Source organism: Nansenia antarctica (genome assembly GCF_963989245.1).
Source record: "Nansenia antarctica genome assembly, chromosome: 15".
NCBI classification, from domain to species: Eukaryota; Metazoa; Chordata; class Actinopteri; order Argentiniformes; family Microstomatidae; genus Nansenia; species Nansenia antarctica.
The window spans coordinates 6,983,816-7,004,904 of NC_137685.1; the positions used below are offsets into that span (position 1 = coordinate 6,983,816).

The 21,089-nt window shown below is 48.7% G+C and overlaps 1 protein-coding gene across 1 annotated transcript in view; it reads right to left on the reverse strand.

Annotated features, from left to right (window-relative positions):
• phc2b (polyhomeotic homolog 2b) overlaps positions 1 to 21,089 on the reverse strand; it is a gene marked incomplete at both ends in the record, with an annotated part of 50,158 nt that overhangs the window by 18,114 nt on the left and 10,955 nt on the right. The window contains 5 exons of the mRNA XM_080545800.1: positions 1,145 to 1,277; positions 1,349 to 1,530; positions 3,098 to 3,163; positions 3,388 to 3,513; positions 6,785 to 7,061. Coding sequence (XP_080401926.1) covers positions 1,145 to 1,277; positions 1,349 to 1,530; positions 3,098 to 3,163; positions 3,388 to 3,513; positions 6,785 to 7,061 — 784 coding nt within the window. The remainder of the gene's footprint in view (positions 1 to 1,144; positions 1,278 to 1,348; positions 1,531 to 3,097; positions 3,164 to 3,387; positions 3,514 to 6,784; positions 7,062 to 21,089) is intronic.

The window sequence follows — 21,089 nt, forward strand, 5'->3', positions numbered from 1 at the left end:
CCATTCACACACCAATTGAAATAATTCAAAGAATTGAGAATCGAATGTTGTCGTGTGACAAAATCGCACGCCGTGTGCATTGGCCTTTACACTTAGCTCTGATGCACACACATACCCCACCAGACATTCTACTTTTACTAGCTATTAAGTAAAAAAAAATCAAAACTATCACATACATCATCTCAAACTGGTTTCTTGAACATGACAATGAGTTCACTGTACTCCGATGGCCTCCGCAGTCACCAGAGCTCAATCCAATAGAGCACCTTTGGGATGTGGTGGAACTGGAGATTCGCATCATGAAGGTGCAGCCAACAAATCTGCAGCATCTGCGTAATGTGATAATGTCAATATGGACCAACATCTCTGAGGAACGTTTCCAGTACCTTGTTGAATCTATGCCATGAAGAATTAAGGGAATTCTGAAGGTGAAAGGGGGTCCAACCCTGGCCAGTGAGTGTATATACAGTTGGGTCTGGAAATATTATAATGTATAATAATACAAATATAATTAATATTTTAATAATTAGTATTTAATTATTATTTTAATAATGTTGGCTCTGTACGCCACCACAATGGATTTGAAATGAAAGAGATGCAATTGACGTGCAGACCTTAAGGGGTTGAACAAAAATATTGTATTAAACGTTTAGGAATCGTTGTGTGTTCACAGCAACAGTTTCCAAATGCAAATGCCACACTTAAATGCTACTCAGACCTTTTACCTGCTTAGCTGATAAAGAAATAACAAAAGAATAGCCCAGATCTGTCCATGAAACAGCTGTTGATTCAACTGTCCAAATACTTTTATTATTTTTGAGCATATTAAAGAGCTGTAATTCTGAAATCCTTCCTCCGATTTGGATGTGAATACCTTCAAATTAAAGCTGAGAGTCTGCACTCAGAGGCTAATATTATAGGGTAGGGTATATAATAAGGGTTATATAACTGTAACTTTAATATGTTTTGGTAAACAATAATATAACAAAAACTCTGTCAGTGTCGAAATATATATGGACCTAACTGTATATGTTTGTGTGTGTGTGTGTGTGTGTGTGTGTGTGTGTGTGTGTGGATGTGTGTCTGTGTCTGTGTGGGTGTGGGTGTGTGTATGTGTGTGTGTGTGGGGGGGGGGTTTCAGTACCTGTGAGGAGGCGGAGTGTTGAGCAGAGGAGTGTGAGGAGCTCTCTGATTGGACGGCAGCCACAGTGGCGGTGGGCGTGAAGATGAGCTGCGGGGACAAAGCAACAGGATGGCCTAGCACCATGGACAACACACTAACACACACACACACACACACACACACACACACACACACACACACACACACACACACACACACACACACACACACACAGTGTGTCGTACCATCTGGGCTCTCAGGTACATCTGTGCCTGGCTGGAAGTGAGGGCGGGGCTAGAGGGGCTGCCCAGCAGCACGGCCTGCTGGGAGATGGTGCCGGGGGCGGAGCTAACGCTCTGGGCGCGGCTGATCAAATGGGCGGCGGCTGGAGAGGAGGTCAGATTAATCTGGGGACAGGCGAGAGGACTGGTGAGTATGTGTGTGTGTGTGTGTGTGTGTGTGTGTGTGTGTGGGTTAGGGTTATGGAGAGAGAAGGTGTTACCTGTACCCTTAGACTCACACTGAAACACATTGAGCAACCGAGTGTCCTATGCTGATGCAGCTACTAATGTTTGTGTTCAAGAATTTTATTGTAAAATGTGAACGCAAATAAAGATACTAAACTGTGTGTGTGTGTGTGTGTGTGTGTGTGTGTGTGTGTGTGTGTGTGTGTGTGTGTGTTAGGGATGGCCCAAACTATTTGAATATTCGTAAAATGTATTGGTTGTATTGGTATTGGTTCATTAAGTTGGTGTTCAAATCTCAATTCAGTATTCAGAAGCTCAGTTTTTTTGTCGTTGTTGTTTTTAGCAACAAAACTATTTGCAGCAGTAGGCTTAACTACAATACATTTCGCCAGTTAAGGCCTATAATATAGATAGAGCAGTTATTGTTCATATTTAGAAAATATAAACATATACAGTATATAGCTGGTTTAGAGAGGCTAGAGAGGATAAAGAGGCTGAAGAAATCAGTGGTGAGGCAACATTTTGAATTATCGGATGATAAGAAAAAAGCTCAGTGCAAAAGGCAAGTTTGCTGAATCATGTCAAACATGTAAGTATAGAGATTCTTATCCGAGCATCGCTTGTAAGCCAAGCCTACATGCTCTAAACGTTATGCTAGACCCATTAGCATCAGGTTTAATAGTTTAATAATAAATATTATTATATTATAGGTGGCATCCCCAGACATCGCAACCATCAACCTCAAAAACAACACAAAGGACACTCGGGTTTGTGAACCCTATCACAGAGAAAAGAAAGAGAAGCATTACAGACAAGATAACAGCATTCTTGGCGACAGACATGAGGGGTTAGAAAGAGTAATAAAGAGACTGAGGCCTGGCTAAGCCTTCTCAGAAGCAAACACGCTTAGGCTAAGCTGCTTGGCCAGGTTATAATGCAGAGAAGGAGCTCTACCGCAGTGAGTTTAACAATGGACATTTGGACTTCCAGACATTAATATAAGTGTTTGTTTTTAATGGTTTTGTAGAGACTTTTAATCCTAATATCCTCTACTTGGGTGAGTCGGAGGTTCCAACAAACAGTTCCATACAAAACAGAGTGACGTATAAAAAAATAAACACATTCTTTTATTTTCTCAAAATCATATTGCAAATCACCATTATCCACTGTTATTGCTACTGCTGTTGAAATCCAGCAGACATCCCATTTCCTGTTCCCTTATATCCCTAATATCCATTCATCCAGCATTCAATAGGAAATATTATCTTCATTAAATCAAATCAATTAATATCATAAAGTCAATAATTCAAAATTAATATTAGAAAACTAACATAAATAACATAAGGCTAGCATATAACATAGGCCTAAATGGCTGTTACAGGTGTTTTTGAAAACGAGTATTCACAGCCTGTAAAATTGTATTCGGGTCAGCCCTAGTGTGTGTGTGTGTGTGTGTGTGTGTGTGTGTGTGTGTGTGTGTGTGTATGCATGTGTGTGTGTTACTCACGGTGGTCTGAGAGGTCTGGGAGGAGGTTCCATTCTGGGAGGTCTGTCTTCCTGCTGCGATGCTAGCCTGTGACCAGCAGGGGGAGCAGAGAGCAGAGCAGAGGAGACAGGGTTAACTGGCGTGTGTGTGTGTGTGTCTGTGGATATGTGTGTGTGTGGATATGTGTGTGTGTGTGTGTGTGTGTGTGTGTGTGTGTGTGCGCGCCCGTGTGTGTGTGTATGTGTGTCTGTGGATATGTGCGTGCGGGCGTGCGTGCGTGTGTGCGTGCGTGCGTGTGTGTGTGTGTGTACCAGGCTGAGGTGTTGTTGTTGCAGGGCAGCTGTCTGCAGCATCAGGTGTTGTTGCTGCGCTGCGTACATCTGCTGCAGGTACTGAGCTGCGGTGTTGGGCTGGCGGTGCAGGGCCTGCTGGATCACCTGGGGGGGGAGCAGAGATACCCGTAGATTATATACCTGTAGATGTTACAAGTGTCACACTGGCTGAGCAACTGGGTTGTCGGGGGTAACCAAGTGCCCGACTCTGCTACCGCTCAGGCACTTAATAAGTTGACTGACAGCTTCCACACACCGTTGCTAGGCAACAGGAGAGAGGGTTTCTGTGACCTACATCACCCTTGTGTGACCTACGACCCGGGGGGCGGTTGCACCCATTCATCCACTCCTCTCGTTGAATGTGTGTGTGTGTGTGTGTGAAAGAGAGAGAGAGAGAGAGAGAGAGACAGTGAGTGAGTGAGTGCACGTGTGTGTGCATGAGTGTGTGTGTGTGTGTGTGTGTGTGTTGTAGTTTTGATAACTCTCGCAAGATTTATGAAAATAAGCCTTAAATAATATTTTCCTTTAGCGACATTGATGGAATACCTCCCTAGTAATTAAATCTAATCTTGTTTAACTGTCTGTGTCATTTGAGCCCTAACTGGTATTGACCACTAACCCTCTCTCTCTCTACGGACAAATAGAGCAATGTGCTGTCTTCCCATTCCTGTTATTTCATCCCTCAGGAGGACACAGCGACGCTACACCCCCCCGCCCCCGGCCCCCTCACAACCCTTCCAATCAAATCTGTCCACCATGCTCAATTGACCACGACCTCACTGTCGTGGGAGGACTTTGAAAACGTCATATTGTCGTTATCTATTGTTCCCCAGGTCAGCTTGACCGCTTCCTCAGAGAGATGGACGTCCTTCTCAGCTGCTTCCCAGAGGACGGCCCGACGTTCCCACTACTGGGTGACTTCAACATCCGGTCAGAGAAGCTCCTCTCGTCTGGGGTACTTCACCTTCTCCTCTCCTTCGATCTCACCCTGTCCCCCTCTCCTCTGACTCATAAAGGCGGGCGATCAGCTCCACCTTGTCTTCACCAGACCCTCCCACACCTCCAACCTTACTGTTACCCCTCTCTTCTCTTTGAATAGAATTGTAGACCTATTTGCGCCGCCATATTTTTGTCGTCCTCGAGGTGATGAAATTAGGGATTTCACTGCCATACAGACAAAATAGGAAGCGAATTGCCATTTATTTGGTTCCAGCTTGATTCATTTCTGCGTAAATAGATGTGGTCGGACTGATTTCCTTGCAGGATCTAATTTTTAAGACCTAACACCTAATTTTTAGACCGAATAACTGAAATGTTAGACCTTTTTAGGCCTTATAAATCGGATTGCTGGATTTGAGACTTTACAGCTTTTTAAGACCAGCACGGGAACCCTGACCCTCTCCCCCACCGCTCTCTCTTCCTCTGTCTTGTCCTCCCTACCCTCTGTTGAATCCTTCTCCCTTATATCCACTGACGTAGCCTCCTCCACCCTCCTGTCCCCTCTTTCCTCATCCTTCCACTGTCTTCGTCCACTAACCTCTAGGCCGACACAACCCTCTCCACACGCTTCTTGGCTCTCTGAAACCCTGCACGCTTGTAGAATAGGGCTCCAGGCAGCTGAGAGGAAAAGGAGGAAAACCAACCTCCCTGATCACCTAAACCCTTATCTCTCTCTCTCCTCCTCAACTACACAACCCCTCTAACCCCCCCTAACCCCCACCTTTAACACCCTAACCCCTCTAACCCCCCCTAACCCCCACCTTTAACACCCTAACCCCCCCACCCCCTCCAGAGAGTGACACACAGCCGCTAATTTGATTGGAGCTGCAGGTGGGCGGGGAGGATGTTAATTAACTCGATTAATCTTGATTAATCTAATCTTTGTAGTTTATTGATTTAATGTTGTGAAGCTGATCTGGCCTGCTGGCTGTTATGACATAGTTAGTCATGATTATTATGATTATGGTTCTGGGCTGCAGAACCAGAATAAAGGAGCCCCTGTACTTCATCACACCCCTCAAACCTGCACCCTGATCTCCCGAGTCAGACCAAAGCCATGCATGCTGTAGTGCCTAAAGCCTCCACCAGGTGGTGGTAGCAGCACAGTAACAATCAGCAGACATTCGGTTGAAGGTATTTTGTTTTATGTTTTTAGGGCATTTCTGCCTTATTGGGATAGAGACAGTAGAGATTGACAGAAAGGATGCGTGAGAGAGAGGGGAGATGACATGCAGGATATGTCGATGGCCGGAATCAAACCCGGGACCCTGCGATTATATGGCATGCGCCGCAGTTGATGGTATTTTTAATGCAACTACCAAAGGAAAAGGCAAAAGCTGTATTTAAAAGCTGTGGAAAAAACCTGTGTGTGTGTGTGTGTGTGTGTGAGAAAGAAAGAGAGAGAACACCACGAGAGGCTGGTGGAGGCAGATATCACAGAGGTTTGACACCTTTCCTCATTCCATTCCATGTCTTACAAAGAGCCTGTCCTCCGATGTCTACCTCTACAGCCTGACTGTTCAGCTGTTTACAGCCAGACTGTTCAGCTGGGTAGCAGCCTGACTGTATGTCTGTCATACAGGCTTCCGTTCCAAACACAGCACTGAAACAGCACTACTACAAAATCACCAATGACATACTCCTCTCGACCCTATCGACCCTCCCTGTCCTTTTCCGCTGCTAAAACACTCATCCACGCCCTCATAACCTCCCGACTCGACTACTGCAACAGCATCCTCTACGGTCTGCCTAATAACATCCTAAACAACTTCCAATACGTCCAGAACTCTGCTGCCCGTCTGCTCACCTCCACTCGCCACCGTGAGCACATCACCCCTGTCCTCCAAAACCGACACTGGCTCCCGGTCAAATACAGGATCCACTTCAAAATCCTACTCACCCCTTACCTCGTCCCCCTCCACACCCCCCCCCCCCCCCCCCCGTTGCCTCAGGTCTGCCGACCAAACCACACCCTCAAGACCACCAGGACCAAGCTCCGGACCTGGGGTGATAGGGCCTTTTCAGCCGCAGCCCCGTCCCTCTGGAACGCCCTCCCCAACCACATCAGACAGGCCAACACCCTGCCGACATTTAAACAGGCCCTCAAACCCCACCTTTTCAAGCTTGCCTTCACCAGTTAACCCTCTCCCCCTCCCCTTCCCATGTGTCCTCAGCTCTACCTTAATTAGGTCCCTATACTTTCTTTTATTTATTTATTTATTTATTGTTTTGTTTCCTTTTATCATTACTACTCGACCTTTTCAGTTTGTAAAGCGTCTTTGAGTGTCTAGAAAAGCGCTATATAAATCTAAAGTATTATTATTATTATTATTATTATTATTATTAGTATTATTATTATTATTAATATTATTATTACCTGGACAGTCTGTCGGTCAGGGATGCCGCTGTAGACTGAGATGTGAGGCAGCCTCACAGGGACGCTACTGCTGCTGCTGCTGGCTGGACTGGTGGTGCTGGCCGTGGTACTGGTGGTACTGGTGGTACTGGTGGTACTGGTGCTGGGGGTGGTGGAGGGCGTGCTCCCAGTGCTGCCCCCGGTGGAGGCAGGAGGCGCCTGCTCATTGTCCATGGTGGCGTCCTCTCCTCGCTTGACCTTTGACCCCCGGCTGCCCTTCTGGATGGCTCTCCTGAACCTGAGAGAAGAAGAAGGTTGACAGTGACATCATCACATGATGTCAGGATGTGGGTGTGATAACATACTAGACACCAGGAGGTAGAACACCAGGGGAGACTGGGGGAGGTAGAACACCAGGGGAGGCTGGGGGAGGTAGAACACCAGGGGAGGCTGGTGGAGGTAGAACACCAGGGGAGGCTGGTGGAGGTAGAACACCAGGGGAGGCTGATGGAGGTAGAACACCAGGGGAGGCTGGGGGAGGTAGAACACCAGGGGAGACTGGGGGAGGTAGAACACCAGGGGAGGCTGGGGGAGGTAGAACACCAGGGGAGGCTGGGGGAGGTAGAACACCAGGGGAGGCTGGGGGAGGTAGAACACCAGGGGAGGCTGGTGGAGGTAGAACACCAGGGGAGGCTGGTGGAGGTAGAACACCAGGGGAGGCTGATGGAGGTAGAACACCAGGGGAGGCTGGTGGAGGTAGAACACCAGGGGAGGCTGGTGGAGGTAGAACACCAGGGGAGGCTGGTGGAGGTAGAACACCAGGGGAGGCTGGTGGAGGTAGAACACCAGCGGAGGCTAGGGGAGGTAGAACACCAGGGGACGCTGGGGGAGGTAGAACACCAGGGGAGGCTGGTGGAGGTAGAACACCAGGGGAGGCTGGTGGAGGTAGAACACCAGGGGAGGCTGGGGGAGGTAGAACAACAGGGGAGGCTGGGAGAGGTAGAACACCAGGGGAGAAAAACTGTGGTATATGGTATAACTGTATAACCGCCCAACCCTATTACAGAGGAAGGGAAGGTTCTGGAACACTGGGCAGATGGGATGATGGAAGCCTGGGAGAGCTACACAGATGGAGGGAAGGAGGGAAGAAGAGAGGGAAGGAGAGAGAGAGAGTGGAGGGTGTTGAGTGTTTGGATTGTGGATGTTACGTGTATGTGGTGTGTGTGTGTGTGTGTGTGTGTGTGTGTGGTGTGTGTGTGTGTGTATGTGTGTATGTGTGTGTGTATGTATGTGTGTGTGTGTATGTATGTGTGTGTGTGTGTGTGTGTGTGTGTGTGTGTGTGTGTCAGTGACATGCGGTGAGGTCAATGGTTGGGGAGGCACTGACTAGGAGCCAGATTTACACACATATGAACCTGACAGAGGTAGCTTCAATTCACCATTCACTTGGCAAGTTGCACAATACTATTGGTGACAGTATGCTTCATATTTCATATCAGCATTCTTTGCACACGCATACAGGTAACTTACGTATTCGATTCACATTTTATAGGCATACGCTTTCCAATTTAACACTTTCCATTTTTGCAGCACTATAGGTTTTAGGGGGGGGATATAAATAAAAATATGGGGATAAGTGATCGGTAGACATCTGAAAAAGTATAGAAGTTCACATAATAGATACTTTTTCAGATGTCTACCGATCACTTATCCCCATATTTTTATTTATATCCCCCCCTATTTATGTCTCATTCTTTTTTGTCTTTTTTATTATCTTAGGTCTGTGTTTGTTTGTTAGCACCTAGGGTTTGCATTTGAATTTCATTGTACCTGTTACAATGACAATAAAGATAATTAATTAATTAATTAATTAATTAATTCATCCATTCATTCATCCATCCATTCATTCATCCATTCATTCATCCATTCATTCATCCATCCATTCATTCATCCATTCATTCGTTCATCCATCCATTCATTCATCCATTCATTCATTCATCATCCATCCATCCATCCATCCATTCATCCATCCATCCATTCATTCATGGAATGGAATGGACTTTATTTGTCATTGCTACAGTACAGGTACCAAACAACGAAATTTAGGAGGGGTGGCTCCCCTGGTGTTAGGAAAGGAAAAAGAAAACACATTTTAGAAAAAGCATAGATGCATAAAATCACAAGAAGGTAAGGAGCTGGTTTACATCAATAAAGGCTATGTACACAATCCACTGTACTATACTGCACAGATAGTCAACTAGGATTGTCATATTGCACAAAAAGTATTTTTTCACATTATTTTAAAGTGTCACAGTTTGCAGGCTTGAAAATGTACATGTGCCTCAGCACTAGCTGCCATACAATCCGTCCGGACTGTCCTGGGCCCAGAACTTAGGCCTTTTCTGTGTTCAGGGCCTTGACGGCCCTGTGGTAGAAGCAGTCCTTCAGTCTGTTTGTCTTAGCGGCCGGGGTCCTGTACCTCCTGTTCGAGGGCAGCTTGACAAAGTGTACGTGCCCAGGGTGGGTCGGGTCCTTGGAGATCTTGGAGGCCCTCCTGAGACAGCGTGTGTTGTACAGCTCCTCCAGAGAGGGGAGGGGGGCGCCGGTGATCTTCTGTGCTGTTCTCACGACTCTCTGTAGCTCGTTTCTCTCCGCTGTTGTGCAGCTGTGGAACCAGTTGGAGATGCCGAAGGTGAGGATGCTCTCCACTGCGCCGTGGTAGAAGGCCACCAGTATCTCCTGCTTGTTGTGTTGTTTCCTGAGGCATCTCAGGGTGTATAGCCGCTGTTGTGCCCTCTTGATGGTGCCTTTAGTGTTGTCCTTCCAGGCCAGGTCATCCCGCATGTTGTGTCCCAGGAATCGGAGGGTTGAGACTCTCTCCACGCTCTCTCCGTCGATGAGCAGGGGCTGGATCTCTGACTTTTTCCTCCTGAAGTCTACGATGAATTCCTGGGTCTTTGACTTGTTTAGCAGCAGGTTGTTAACCTTGCACAGCTTGCTCAGTTGCTCTACCTCATCCCTGTACGCCGCCTCGTCCCCCCCCGAGATACATCCCACCACGGTGGTGTCGTCTGCAAACTTTACGATGTAGTTGCTGGGGTGGACGGGGGTGAAGTCGTGGGTGTAGAGGTTGTAGAGGATGGGGCTTAGCACGCAGCCCTGGGGTGACCCAGTGCTGAGGCTGAGGGCTGTGGAGGTGTGGGGGCCCACCCGCACCCTCTGGGGGCGGTCGGTCAGGAAGTCCTTGATCCACGCACATATAGAGTGTGATAGACCCAGGTCTAGTAGTTTGGTCACTAGCCTGTCTGGAAGGATGGTGTTGAAGGCGGAGCTGAAGTCCACGAAGAGCAGTCTCGCGTAGCTGTTTCCCCTCTCCAGGTGGGATAGAGTGGCGTGGAGAGTCGTCGCTATGGCGTCCTCTGTGGACCTGTGGGCTCTGTAGGCGAACTGGTATGGATCCAGGTTGGGCGGGAGGCGTGTGAGTATGTGGGCCCGGACTAGTTTCTCGAAGCACTTCATGATGATTGGTGTGAGTGCCACCGGGCGGTAGTCGTTTAGGCAGCTCAGCGTGCTTTTCTTCGGGACTGGGATGATAGTTGAGGTTTTCAGGCAGGGTGGGACGGTGGCCTGGGACAGGGACTGGTTAAAGATGTTGGTGAAAACCCCGGCCAGCTGGTCGGCGCAGTCTCTCAGCACCCGTCCCAGGACGCCATCCGGCCCCGAGGCTTTCCTGGGGTCCACCGCCTTCAGTACGCGTCTCACCTCGTGCTCTGTGAGGGTGAGGCTGCTGAGAGCTGGAGAGAGTGGTGTTTGTGTTGTGGTTACCTCCGTTCGCCCCTCGTCGAACCGGGCGTAGAAGGTGTTCAGCTTTCCCGCCAGCAGGGGGTCGTCCTCTGCGGCTGTGAGCCTGTTGGCTCTGAAGTTTGTCATCTGCTGAACCCCCTGCCACATCCGCCTGGAGTCGTTGCTCAGGAGGCATTCCTCAATCTTCTCTCTGTGCTCTGCCTTGGCCGCTTTGATGCCGCGCTTTAGGTTGGCCCTGGTGGAGCTGTACAGCGGTGTGCGCTTCCCTGCGAAGAAGGCGTTGTCCCTCTCATTTATCAGTTTTTGGACCTTCCCAGTCATCCATGGCTTCGTGTTGGGGTAGACCCGGACCCGTTTGTCCACGGTGACTGAGTTGGTGCAGTTCACTATGTGGTTCTGAACCGACGACGTGTACTGTTCCAGGTCCTCATGCTCATATTCCTGCCATAGGGTGTCATTTAGGCAGATCTGCAGTGGAGCGGACCCTTCTGGCCAGGTTCTGACAGTCTTAGTGGTGGTGGGAGCACTTTTCCCCATTGTAGTGTATGCAGGAATCAGGAGGATTGACACATGGTCAGACATGCCTAGATGAGCTAGCGGACTAGCCTTGTAAGCACGTTTGATGTTGGTGTATACCTTATCCAGTGTTTTTTCTCCTCTCGTTGCACATTTTACATGCTGGTAGAACTTGGGTAGTACTGCCTTCAGGTCGACATGATTAAAGTCCCCCGCTATGATGTGAATAGCCTGTGGATCAGTACTTTGTTGGCTACTAATGACGTCATATAGTCACGCCAATTCATCCATTCATTCATTCATCCATCCATCCATTCATTCATCCATTCATTCATCCATCCATCCATTCATCCATCCATCCATTCATCCATCCATTCATTCATCCATTCATTCATTCATTCATTCATTCATTTTCGCTAGCTAACGTAGAGGGAGACCAAGCGTCAATTACGTGGGCTCGATACACACCCCTCAGTGGACTCGACACACACCCCTCAGTGGACTCAACACACACCCCTCAGTGGGGTCAACACACACCCCTCAGTGGACTCAACACACACCCCTCAGTGGGCTCGACACACACCCCTCAGTGGGCTCGACACACCCCCTCAGTGGGCTCGACACACCCCCTCAGTGGGCTCGACACACACCCCTCAGTGGGCTCGACACACACCCCTCAGTGGACTCGACACACACCCCTCAGTGGGCTCCACACACACCCCTCAGTGGACTCGACACACACCCCTCAGTGGGCTCAACACACACCCCTCAGTGGGCTCCATACACACCCCTCAGTGGGCTCCATACACACCCCTCAGTGGGCTCAACACACACCCCTCAGTGGGCTCGACACACACCCCTCAGTGGGCTCGACACACACCCCTCAGTGGACTCGATACACACCCCTCAGTGGGCTCGATACACACCCCTCAGTGGGCTCAACACTCACCCTTCAGTGAGCTCGATACACACCCCTCAGTGGGCTCCATACACACCCCTCAGTGGGATCAACACACACCCCTCAGTGGGCTCAACACACACCTCTCAGTGGGCTCGACACACACCCCTCAGTGGGCTCGACACACACCCCTCAGTGGGCTCCATACACACCCCTCAGTGAGCTCGACACACACCCCTCAGTGGACTCGACACACACCCCTCAGTGGACTCAACACACACCCCTCAGTGGGCTCAACACACACCCCTCAGTGGGCTCATACACACCCCTCAGTGGGCTCGATACACCCCTCAGTGGGCTCAACACACACCCCTCAGTGACTCAACACACACCCCTCAGTGGACTCAACACACACCCCTCAGTGAGCTCGATACACACCCCTCAGTGGGCTCCATACACACCCCTCAGTGGGCTCCAACACACCCCTCAGTGGCTCAACACACACCCCTCAGTGGACTCCATACACACCCCTCAGTGGACTCAACACACACCCCTCAGTGAGGCACATGTGACAGCTGCCACCCTTGGTGCTTTTTCCATTGCAGTTTGGTTTGTAACAGACACGTTGCTTGGCCACGCTCCCTCCAGTTTCTGTTCTGAGGCTGAACTCGTTGCTGTCGCACTTCTCGTCTCTCCCTGGATTTGCAGCGGAGCTCCGCATATTTGGCATATTTGGCCGCATGTCCCTGGTGTGTGTGTGTGTGTGTGTGTGTGTGTGTGTGCGTAGTTGGGGCAGGGTGTGATGGAAGTAATTAAATAAGGAGCCATGGCGCTATGCTGCAATTGCTAAGCTATTTCCTTTCTTTCCTCCCCCCCTCCTCTAGACTCTATTTCCTCTCCCTCCTCCTCTCCCTCCTCTAGTTCACGAGAGTGCTCTACTCTGACCTGCTCTACTCTGACCTGCTCTACTCTGACCTCCTCTACTCTGACCTGCTCTACTCTGACCTGCTCTACTCTGACCTGCTCTACTCTGACCTGCTCTACTCTGACCTGCTCTACTCTGACCTGCTCTACTCTGACCTGCTCTACTCTGACCTGCTCTACTCTGACCTGCTCTACTCTGACCTGCTCTACTCTGACCTGCTCTACTCTGACCTGCTCTACTCTGACCTGCTCTACTCTGACCTGCTCTACTCTGACCTGCTCTACTCTGACCTGCTCTACTCTGACCTGCTCTACTCTAACCTGCTCTACTATGACCTCCTCTACTCTGACCTGCTCTACTCTGACCTGCTCTACTCTGACCTGCTGAGATGAGGACTGATGAGGGTGTTCAAATATCTTGACTCAGAGGTGGTTTTACAGCACCCTCCACAACATCCCCACCCCCCTCCATCATCCCCACCAACAACATCGACACCAGCCCCCATCATCCCTACCACCCCCCACCATCCCCACCACCCCCATCATCCCCACCACCCTCCATCATCCCCGCCACCCCCCATCATCCCCACCACCCCCCATCATCCCCACCACCTCCCATCATCCCCACCACCCCCCATCATCCCCACCCCCCATCATCCCCACCACCCCCCATCATCCCCACCCATCATCCCCACCACCCCCATCATCCCCACCACCCCCCATCATCCCCACCCATCATCCCCACCACCCCCATCATCCCTACCACCCCCCACCATCCCCACCACCCCCATCATCCCCACCACCCTCCATCATCCCCGCCACCCGCCATCATCCCCACCACCCCCCATCATCCCCACCACCCCCCATCATCCCCACCACCCCCCATCATCCCCACCACCCCCCCATCGTCCCCACCACCCGCCATCATCCCCACCCCCCCATCATCCCCACCCCCCCATCATCCCCACCACCTCCCATCATCCCCACCACCCCCATCATCCCCACCACCTCCCATCATCCCCACCACCCCCCATCATCCCCACCACCTCCCATCATCCCCACCACCCCCATCATCCCCACCACCTCCCATCATCCCCACCACCCCCCATCATCCCCACCACCCCCCCCATCATCCCCACCACCCCCCATCATCCCCACCACCCCCCCATCATCCCCCCCACCCCCCATCATCCCCTCCCACCCCCCATCATCCCCACCACCCCCCATCATCCCCACCACCCCCCATCATCCCCACCACCCCCCCATCATCCCCACCACCTCCCAACATCCCCACCACCCCCCATCATCCCCACCATCCCCCCCCCCCCCCATCATCCCCACCCCCCCCCCCATCATCCCCATCACCCGTCCCCACCACCTCCCATCATCCCCACCACCTCCCATCATCCCCACTACCCCCCAACATCCCCACTACCCCCCATCATCCCCCAACACCGTCCCCCACACTGCAACCTAGCCGACACACAGACACCCAGAGACAAACACAACAACTGTGTGGCTAATGTGAGGATTAGCATCGTCTGGAGGATGACAGATGACACAGAACCACCCCCCCCCCCCCCCTCACCGACACACACACACACACACACACACACACACACACACCATAACACATCAGCCACACACTTACACCACAAACACAAACCACATCGCGCACACACACACACACACACACACACACACACACACACACACACACACACACACCATAACACATCAGCCACACACTTACACCACAAACACAAACCACATCACACACACACACACACACACACACACACCATAACACATCAGCCACACACTTACACCACAAAAACAAACCACATCGCACACACAACACACACACACACACACACACACACAAACACACACCATAACACATCAGCCACACACTTACACCACAAAAACAAACCACAGCACGCACACACACACACACACACACACACACACCACATCAGCCACACACATAAAAACACATCAGCCACAGACACGCTGACATCAATAGTTAAAGAGCATCAAGTCCATTAACGTCTTTGTGAGAAGCACCAAGCGCTCCCGGAGAAGAGGAATAGAAAGAGAGGGATGATGAGGAGGAGAGAGAGAGAGATTGGGGATGAGAGAGAGAGAGAGGGTGATGAGGAGGAGGAAAGAGAGAGAGGGGGATGAGAGAGAGAGAGATGAGGAGGAAAGAGAGGGGGGGATGAGAGAGAGAGACAGAGGGATGAGGAGGAGAGAGAGAGAGGGATGAGAGAGAGAGGGATGAGGAGGAGAGAGAGGGGGATGAGAGAGAGAGAGGGATGAGGAGGAGAGAGAGAGAGGGGGATGAGAGAGAGAGATGGTGATGAGGAGGAGAGAGAGTCAGGGGGGATGAGAGAGAGACAGGGATGAGGAGGAGAGACAGGGATGAGGAGGAGAGTGGGGGATGAGGAGGAGAGAGAGTCAGGGGGGATGAGAGAGAGACAGGGATGAGGAGGAGAGACAGGGATGATGAGAGAGAGGGGGATGAGGAGGAGACAAAGCCCCCTGCTGCTCCTACCTCCTGCGCCCCCCCCAGCGGGGTGTGAGATGCCCCATCCCCCGGGATGCTGGTCCTGCAGGACGCCGCTCCTCTTTGTCTGCCTGCCTGCCTGTGTATGTATATGTGTGTGTGTGTGCGTGTGTGTGTGTGTGTGCGTGTGTGTGTGTGAGAGCGAGAGAGAGAGAGAGTGGTGGTGTATCCTGTCGTCCCGACACCAACACACACCAGCCAGGCCCTGCCCTCCTCCTGATTATCTGGTAACCTAGCGACAGCCAACGGGGTGCCTATGGAATCCCCCTGCATCGCTACGAGCCGATTGGACGGCAGGATGCCTCCATAATGAAGATGGTGGTAATGATTTTACCATTTTACCATCTCCCCTCCCCCTCCCTCCCTCCCTCCCCTCCCCCTCCAGAGATAAAACCATCACCATAAATGCCAAATTTCGTTGTATGGTACCTGTACTATATCAATGACAATAAAGACCATTCATTCATTCATTCATTCATTCATAAACACCATAGAACCACCACCATAAACACCATAGAACCATCACCATAAACACCATAGAACCACCACCATAAACACCATAAACACCATAAACATCATAGAACCATTACCATTAGCACCATAAACACCATAGAACCATCACCATAAACACCATAGAACCATCACCATTAGCACCATAAACACCATAAACACCATAGAACCATTACCATAAACACCATAAACACCATAAACACCATAGAACCATTACCATAAACACCATAGAACCATCACCATTAGCACCATAAACACCATAGAACCATCACCATAAACACCATAGAACCACCACCATAAACACCATAAACATCATAGAACCATCACCACTAGCACCATAAACACCATAGAACCATTACCATAAACACCATAGAACCATCACCACTAGCACCATAAACACCATAGAACCATCACCACTAGCACCATAAACACCATAGAACCATCACCATTAGCACCATAAACACCATAGAACCATCACCATTAACACCATAGAACCATCACCATAAACACCATAGAACCATCACCATTAACACCATAAACACCATAGAACCATCACCATTAGCACCATAAACACCATAGAACCATCACCATTAACACCATAAACACCATAGAACCATCACCATTAACACCATAAACACCATAGAACCATCACCATTAACACCATAAACACCATAGAACCATCACCATTAACACCATAGAACCATCACCATAAACACCATAGAACCATCACCATAAGAAGAAGAGCTCATATAACTCCTATTTTATATTTTAGAGACTCTACACTGGCTTCCTGTTAAGTTCAGAATATATTTCAAGATCCTTCTGCTTGTTTAAAAAGCTCTCACTGGCACAGCACCAGAATATCTGAAATACATTTTGCTTGCATATCAGCCCAATAGAGCTCTCAGGTCTTCTGACGCTGGTTTTCTCTGTGTACCACATACAAAAGAAGAGATTTGGTGAGGCTCATTTTATGCACCCAGATTGTGGAATGCACTGCCAGTTTCCATTAGGGATGCAACCTCAGGACATAATTATGTTCAAGTCAAGACTAAAAACCCATCTATTTAATATTGCCTTTAAATGACTAAATAATTAAATTATGATTATATAATGATTAAAGCACTTTGAGCTGCAACATTTGCAGGAAAAGTGCTATACAAATAAAAGTTATTTGTTATTATTATTATTATTATTATTATTATCATCATTATTATTATAAACACCATAGAATCACCACCATAAACACCATAGAATCACCACCATAAACACCATAGAACCACCACCATTAGCATCATTGACACCATAGAACCGGCAGTTGATCAGTAGCAGCAGGTATTGATCAGGGTCAGGCAGATGGGAGTGTTTTAACATTCTAATCATCTCATTAGCATCTACCTGTATATGAGTCTGGGAGGCAGAGGCAAGAGAGGGTCAGGGATGGGAATTGGGCCACAGCGCCGACCTCTACCTCAGCAGCGCGTGTGCGTGGCGGAGCTGTTGCGGCTGTCACGTTTGCGGTGTCCATACAGACAACGTTTCAGGCACGCGGGAAGGTATTTTGACTGGGGGTGCTGAGGTGCTGTCTATATACGCTACAGGGAAAAAAATTGCCAGGGAAAAAATTATAACGATTTCTCTCCCTCCCTCCCTCCCTCTCGCTGATTGCTCGTTCGCTCACACGCACACAGTGGCATAACGACGGGCCCCAATGCACGGGCAATAATAGTTAAGCACGCACGCACCCACACACTACAACGACGTAACGTTAAATATTTTACCAACAATGTGTTGGAATTTACAGTAATTTCCACTCAGCTCACAGTGTCCCACAATGTCCACAAACATGATGTTGACCATTATTACAGACAGCACTCCATGTCGATTGTTATTGCCTCTTAATGGAAGCCCTTCGCTGCCGAAGAATCGGATGGATCTGAATATCAGTTCTAATACGTTTCTGGCCGTCTGTTGCTCTTTCACAACAACGTCCGACAGTAGAGCATTAATGGGAGTGTTGTTAAGCGAAGCAAGCAACTGCATCAGCATCTTCTTCCAACTCCACTTCAATTGTTCTGGCTGATTTAGCATTTTTGCTAAAGAACTCAGAGATTCCCTAGCAAGATATGACCATGTGATCACTAACATTAAAACTAACACATTTTTACATTTATTACAAAAAACACATTTATTTTTATTCCCAAAAGCAACAATAGTTATTATATTGTTTTAACTTATTGTTTGAATAATATTTTTATTTTTTTAATTCAGGCAGGAGGAGCTCCTTCTGCCTGCCGCTAGGGGGTGCTGCAGCACCCTCAGCACCCCCCTTCCCGCGTCCCTGTGCGGAGCTGCTACTGCCAGCCGTATCTTTGTACGTTGAGTTTGCTTTCGATAATGGCCATAGCTAATGTTTAATTTCACTTCATTATAAATTGTTCTGGGTTCAGTCTCTGCTGTCATCCATCCTTAATGAGCGGTTTTCGAAAAGTGAAATGGTTATAGGCAAGAAGCAAAATACTGCCCTTGTGCTGCCTAATGTACTGCCTAATGTTCTTTTAACTTATTAGCATAATTTGTTAATTATGGGCTTTCTGCTATGACTACCGTATACATACAACAGTTACTGTAGAAAAGGCTCTGACATTTTTCGGTGCTTATCACTTTAAGACTTTAACATTCTCTGGTTATATTATAGGAAATCACCCCGCCAGCTTTGTATTGCATATATTGCATACAGATGTGCGTTTTAAGAGACCTGCCCCGGAACACACTCATTCTAGATGTGAAAATACGGTGGAATTCCCTCTATTCGATGGTGGAGAGATTCTTCAAGCAGTTCCCCGCCCTTCGGGCTGCAGTCATGGACCCATGGCTAAGGAAGCTGAGTGAGAAGGAGTAAGGGGTGGGTTATGTGACTATTTCAATATGGCTTATTTAAAACTTGGTGGATTAGTAAACTTATCCCATATCCTTTGTTTATAAAGCTCTCACTGGCATAGCACCAGAGTATTTGAAAGACCTTTTGCTAGCATATCAGCCCAATAGAGCTCTCAGGTCTTCTGACGCTGGTTTTCTCTGTGTACCACATGTACAACAGAAGAGATTTGGTGAGGCTGCATTCTCATTTTATGCACCCAGATTGTGGAATGCACTGCCAGTTTACATTAGGGATGCAACCTCAGCAAATATGTTCAAGTCAAGACTAAAAACACATCTTTTTAATATTGCCTTTAAATGACTAAATAATTAAATTAAGATTATATAATGATTAAAGCACTTTGAGCTGCAACGTTTGCAGGAAAAGCGCTATACAAATAAAGTTATTATTATTATTATTATTATTATTATTATGGAAGGACTGTGTTAATTTGTGTTAAGAAATATAAGTATTTACTATTACAGGCTGGTGGACAAATTGGACACTGATGACTTCAGGAAGGCAGAGGAGTTTGTGCAGCTAATGCGTGTGCTGTACACATCCACCCTCTGTGTCTCAAGTGACACAAGTCCAACCTGTGATCAGATTCTTCCCATCCTACAGAAGGTTGAGGGCCGTTACTCAGCACAGGTGGAGGACACTGCATTTGGGAAGAACATCAAAGGTGAGGACTTGGACTGATCTTTCCACACGTTACCAGGTACTGTGACTGACATGTATTAATTTCACCATGAATATGGCAGATATATCACAGACACTAAAAGAAGTTCACATTCAGTCACATTTCATCCTGGATTGTTGAACATGAACGTGTCTTCCTTTTTTAAATGAAGGATGATGACGTCAAGACCTTCCTGGAGGAGGCCACAGTGATGGACCCGAGATTTAAGTTGAACATGGATAGGAATAACACAGCACAGCAGCAGCCAATACCTCAGTGGCAGTAGAGGCATTTGACTGACAATCCCTTTGATCTTTATTATTAGATAGATATGGATTATTATTATTATTATTATTAGATGGATATGGATTATGATTAGATAGATATGGATTATTATTATTAGATAGATATGGATTATTATTATGATTAGATAGATAATAGAATGTTGGCATAGCAGGGGTCCCTCCCTCCTCTGACGCTGCCAGCTCCTCTCTACCACGTGATGTGAGGAAGGAGGGGAACTGTGTTCCACTGCAGCTAACTCAGTCATATGTGGAAAGGAGTTAATCATCACATCAGTTTAGAATAGTTTCCAAAGCGTCTGTGCCAATGTGCCATGCCCCTGAAACACACTGACACATGCTGGAGAACAGCCTGGCTGTCCAGCTGGTTTACAGGCTGACTGTTCAGCTCAGCCAGACTGTTCCTGACACGTGTGTAATACCATTCCTCCGATTTCTACCTCCACCAGCCTCCTCTGGTGTTCTACCTCCCCCAGCCTCCCCTGGTGTTCTACCTCCCCCAGCCTCCCCTGGTGTTCTACCTCCCCCAGCCTCCCCTGGTGTTCTACCTCCACCAGCCTCCCCTGGTGTTCTACTTCCACCAGCCTCCCCTGGTGTTCTACCTCCCCCAGCCTCCCCTGGTGTTCTACCTCCCCCAGCCTCCCCAGGTGTTCTACCTCCACCAGCCTCCCCTGGTGTTCTACCTACTCTGAACCAGACAGCGTGTAACAGTCAGTGGCCCGGTCCATCTGGGCCGAGAGGTAATGAACACATCTGACACTGATGGACGGTTCTTACACACCTGAGTAGATGTGGACAAAGAGACCATGGTCCCCTGCCATCTGTGTGTGTGTGTGTGTGTGTGTGTGTGTGTGTGTGTGTGTGTGTTTGTGTGTGTGTGTGTGTGTGTGTGTATGTGTGTGTGTGTGTGTGTGTGTGTGTGTGTGTGTGTGTGTGTGTGTGTGTGTGTGTGTGTGTGTGTGTAAGTGAGGCAGGTGTGTGTGTGTAGTTTTGTAGTGGCATCCCCGCAGCGTTTGGCCCACCCCCAGCTGGCTAAGCTCAGCACTACGCTGTGAGGTTAAGGTGACCATATTTCTGAAATTAAAAGCGGGGAGATTTCCAGTTCTGCTGTGAATATATAATTAAAATATCCAATGTTATTATCTATGAAATAAAAAAGGGTGATAATTCCGGGTTTCATGTATTTTGACCATGGTAACTG